Source organism: Condylura cristata, unplaced genomic scaffold (assembly GCF_000260355.1).
Source record: "Condylura cristata isolate star-nosed mole 26May11 unplaced genomic scaffold, ConCri1.0 scaffold00022, whole genome shotgun sequence".
Taxonomy (NCBI): domain Eukaryota; kingdom Metazoa; phylum Chordata; class Mammalia; order Eulipotyphla; family Talpidae; genus Condylura; species Condylura cristata.
The window spans coordinates 29,509,430-29,514,206 of NW_004567123.1; the positions used below are offsets into that span (position 1 = coordinate 29,509,430).

The window sequence follows — 4,777 nt, forward strand, 5'->3', positions numbered from 1 at the left end:
TAGGCTGTGGAGCTGTGGGGCCTGTAAAGGAGGGTACACCCTTGTGCTCCATGACCTCAGGGCATGTTGTCAGTCAGCGTTGCTTCAGTAAAAACAATTTTTTAATAAGTTAATGGATTCATAAGGTAAAAGAGAATCCACAAGCTCAGTGTATTTATTCTCCTAGAAACCAAGTTCCCCATTAATTTATTTCAGAAGTATCCATTAAGGTCTGGTTTTATTTATTTATGCATACAAAAACGGGGATAGTGGCCAGAGGTGAGAGGATTCACCAGAGATAGAGTAGGGAAAGGGTAGGTGGATTGACTGAAATACACTGCTGAGGGGAGCAGTGGGCAGGAGAGGAGAGGTCTGCTGTGCCATGTGGGTCACTCCCTGGCTGGGGCTTGAACTCGTGCTGCAGGGACTGTGGAGAGCTTTATAGTGCTGTGCTTTAACCCGTTGGGCCACCAGGGAGGGCCCTCAGGCCTATTTTTTTAATTCAAGAAACATCTATGAAGTGGCCAATTTGGGACTAGAACTCAGGACTTGCGATTCCAGCCGCTGGTGCTCACACCACCCGCCTCTAATGACCAGCTCTTAAAAGCTGCATCGGGTTCACCACTGATGTTTTTCCTTTTTGCCAAATTCTTCACAGGATTGTGACCAGATCCATGTTGATGATGTCTCATCTGATGACAATGGCCAGGACCTAAGGTAGGAAAATGTCCCTTTCAGTCAGGTCCCTTCTCTCGGGAAAGGGGAGGGCCAGCTGGTGCCTCCAAACAGAACCTGGGGCTTGTGTCTCTCAGACTTCCAACACCGCCACCAAGTCTCTTCCCTCTCACCTCCTGTCTCTTCCCGTCCCTTCAAATCCCTGAGGCTGAACTTCCCACACCTTGCCCCTGACTCTGCTTAGCTTAATCTCCCAATAGTTTTTTTCCTGCTTCCTAAATTCCAGCCCCATCCCAGAATCACCACTATTAAGAGCTTGGCATCCTCATTAAAAAATACTACTACTTAAAAAAAAAACCAGGCCAGTACCTGACATGGTTTACCTCAGTGCACCTTCACGGTCACTAGATGAAGCCCCTGTCCTCTTCCCCTTCTACAGCTGGGAGAGGGAGGCACAGAGAGGTTAAGTGACCTGCCAGACCTCACACAGCCGCTAGCGGGAGGCAGGAATAACAGGAACCCGGCCCTGCTTCCTGCTCCTGGTGGGACACGCAGGTCTCCCCAGGGTGTCCGCAAGCTCATAGTTGGTATTGTTCTTCCAAGAGCAAAATAACACTGCTGTTCTTCAGGAAGTTCCCTTAGGCCCATTCACACAGCACCCACAAACACCAGGGGTCCTAGAAGCACCGAGGAGGACACCTCTGGCATGCAGCCCCCAGGCCCCCACATCACCCTCCCTCCCTCCCTCCGCCCTCTCCAGCACGTACAACTTCTCCGCGGATGGCTTCCACAGTTCGGCCCCCGGAGCCAACCTGTGCCTGGGCTCCGGGGTACACGGCGGCGTGGACTGGATGAGGAAGCTGGCCTTCCGCTACCGGCGGGTGAAGGAGATGTACAACACCTACAGGAACAACGTCGGGGGTGAGCGCAGGGGAGCGGGGCCTCAGTGGGGGGTGGCTGCCGGACAGGGGGTGCCGCCTCTGCCCCCGGAGGCTCGGGGCCCTTCGCCCATGCGGGCCTCAGGACACCGGGTGCCAGGGGCACGCTGAGGGCATCGGTCGCATTCTGAGCACCTTGCCCCAGTGTGCAGGTCCCGCAAATGGCCGGGGTGGGGGAGCTGACCGTCCCCTACTGTGTCTGACCACGCGGTTCGCAAAGTGTGGGCCTCAGACCAGCATCAGCGTCACCTGGAGCCAGCTACACATGGAGGTCTCCTGGCCCCTCAGGCCTGACCCCAGCCAGCTTGCTGTGCTGAAACACGCCCTCCAGGCGGTTCTGATGCCCCGCCTCAACCCTGTGTTTGAGGACAGGGCTTGGGGGTGGGGGCGGTCAGACTCGGGGCTGGGGGCCAGCCGTAGGGCCCTCCTGGGAGCTTGTTAGAATTGCAGAGCCTCGGGCCCTACCAGGCGGCTGATCAGAACCTGCACTGTTGACAAGATGCTCAGGTGGTCTGAGGAAACAGCAGGGGAAGAGGCTGGGCTCCTAGGAAGCACCTGAGGCCTTTCCAGTCCAGCCTTTCCCAGCCCGGCCCCAGCCTCTGCTGCGGGATGGGTCCTGGTGCTCCCGGGGCAACTCTGATGCCAGCGAGGGTGCGGCCCACCTTGGGGCAGCTGTGCATCTCTGCCGACCAGGCCTGGGAGGGCTGGAGACCAGGCTGGCTTGGTAACCGCCAGCCAGGGTTACAGTTTCCAGAATTCTCCAAGCCAATAGCTCTTAGCAAGAGGTGCTAATGCTTCTTCCCAGGCGGCTTTTGGGGGTGTTTTTGAGTGTCACGATGTCTGGAAGCAGCTGCTGGTCCTAAATTAGGGAAAAGGTCTGAGTGGGTGGCTCACAGCACCCCATCACGTGCACCTCGGCCCCAGAAGCCTCAGAGCTACCTCCTCCCAGCTCACCCCTGCAAAAGGAGTAGTTTCCTGGGATGGATTTAGGTTCTCAAACTGTACAGGAACTCCCTCCAGTCCCTGCACTTCCTGGCTGTGTGTCCTCAGGCAAAACCTTACACTCTCTGAGCCTGTGTCTATGAGATGGGGGTAAAAACAGTTCTGTTTCCCTGGGTTACTGAGAGGCTCGCTGGAGGTGGTAACAGACGCAGGAGGCAGGGGGAGTTTTCAGCTTCTCCCGTCCTCCGATCCCCCTGTAGCCTGCCGGCTCCTTTGGTCGGGTTTTCTCTCTCCTGTTGGTCCTAACGCAGCTGGCAATTGTGAATGCTTATTGAGCGCTTCCTCGCTGCCCGGCTCTGTTTGAAAGAGTTTTCGGCTGATAATTAATTCTTTATGGGATTTCAGAGATAGGTGCTCTTGTGACCCAGGTTGGGTGAAAGTAGAAACTGAGATCAGAGAGGTGAAGTAACCTGCCCAGCCTCACACAGCTGCGGCACAGAGCCACAGTGGAGTCGCGGGCCAGCCTTTCTGCCCTGGCCACACTGCCCCCTCACATCCAGTGTCCACCACAGGGGTGAGGTCAGGGTCTCTGCTTGCTCACATGCCCTTACATGGAGCAGGTGGAGGGGAGCAGGCGTGCTTGAAATGGGGAATGGGGGAGGGGGGACAGGATGGAGTCGGCCAGTGAGGGCCACCTGCTCCCCATCCAGGTTAAGCCCCAGGAAATGCCCAGGGCATCTGTCAGGCTGCTTTGCTCACCCATAAACTGAGGGGAAATTACCCAATGTGTGAACAGGTGAGGGGCTGGCAGGATGCCAGCGGGGCCCCTACCCTGCTCCTTCTCCCTTTGCAGTTTCTGCATCACAGAACTGGCCTGGCGGGGCTGCAGCCCCCTGCCTGGGGGGTCAGGGGAGGGGCCCCCACACACCCCAGATTCCAAGAGTCTCAGAGGCGTGTTGAAGAGATGCCTGCAACTCCGCGTGGGGAGAGACGCTCACCACAGCCCCACCCGAGTGGGGGCCGGGAGCAGAGGCTGTCGCTGGGTTAACCCCCCGTGTGACCCTGAGGGGGTTATTAGACCCCAGGCCTCGTTTTCTCTGCGTGTGAAAGGGAGCCGAGGCTGCCGCCCAGCTCACAGGACTAATGTCGGCCGTGCGTTCACCCACGGAAAGTGTCAGCAGCACTGTCTGCACCACTCAAGAGCCGCCCTTATCAGTGGGGAGGTGACCGGCCAGGAGCGGGGGGAGACAGCTGCGGGTTGGGACCAGCAAACGCGAGCTGGGTTGAAGATGACCCCGAGTGTCACTGCGTTGAGCCCCAAGCAGCTATACCCAGAGTCCCCTCCCCAGCCCCCCCCCCCAGGCCTCCTCAATGAAAGCAGCTTTATCTCCTTTGTCCACAGGCTTGATAGGCGCTCCCAAGAGAGAGACCTGGCTACAGCTCCGAGCTGAGCTGGAGGCCCTGACTGACCTCTGGCTGACCCACTCCCTGAAGGCATTAAACCTCATCAATTCCCGGTAGGTGGAACCCCATTTTCCTCCGTGCCCCTGGGTTTTCTCCCAATCAAGAGCGGTGGCTCCTCTGTGTCCACACTCGGGGGAACTGGTCTCACCCAGTGCTCACTCCTGGACTTCTCAGACAAAGTTGAGGTGGGCTCCTGGTGTCAGAGCCCAGCAAACAGCTGAGAGACTCCTCAGGGGCCAGCAGAGCTAAGATCCTTATGTATATGTCCATCTTGTGCCATTCTCAGCTGCCCTTCACAACATCATCTCCTGAGACCCACTTTCTACTATGGCACAGACCATCTGACAAGTACCTAGTGGGGGGAGAAGACCCCCCCCAACAAAATTTTTGCCTCTTGCTCTTAAGGTCATATGGGCCAGATAACAATGACCCCCCCGTGCCAACATCGAAAAATCATGTGTCCCAGTACAGCAGTGACGACCACGTGGCATCCCATAAGCCAAGTTCATCCTGCTGATGCATTTTGACCCCATAGTTTGTCCCAAAGACTCAGGAAAGTCATCCACAGCTTCAGGTGTCTGGGTTCTCTCAAAACCATAAGGACCAGCCTGTACCCGCCTGATTACCCCAATCTCCACCTCTTCCTGTTCCATGGACACTGACTAGACCACAAGGCCCCTACAGTTACTTAAGTGAGTAAATATGAATTGCATATGCCCTTGCAATAAACATGTGGTTTTTTTGTTTTTTTGTTTTTAAGATTTATTTATTTGTGCATA

General features: G+C 56.3%; 1 protein-coding gene across 1 annotated transcript in view; it reads left to right on the forward strand.

Moving 5' to 3' along the window:
- The window catches only part of EYA2 (EYA transcriptional coactivator and phosphatase 2), a 124,648-nt gene that overhangs the window by 109,739 nt on the left and 10,132 nt on the right, over positions 1–4,777 (forward strand). Inside the window, exons 10-12 of the mRNA XM_004687449.2 lie at positions 638–696; positions 1,415–1,575; positions 3,937–4,051. Of these exons, the coding sequence (XP_004687506.1) occupies positions 638–696; positions 1,415–1,575; positions 3,937–4,051 (335 nt within the window). The remainder of the gene's footprint in view (positions 1–637; positions 697–1,414; positions 1,576–3,936; positions 4,052–4,777) is intronic.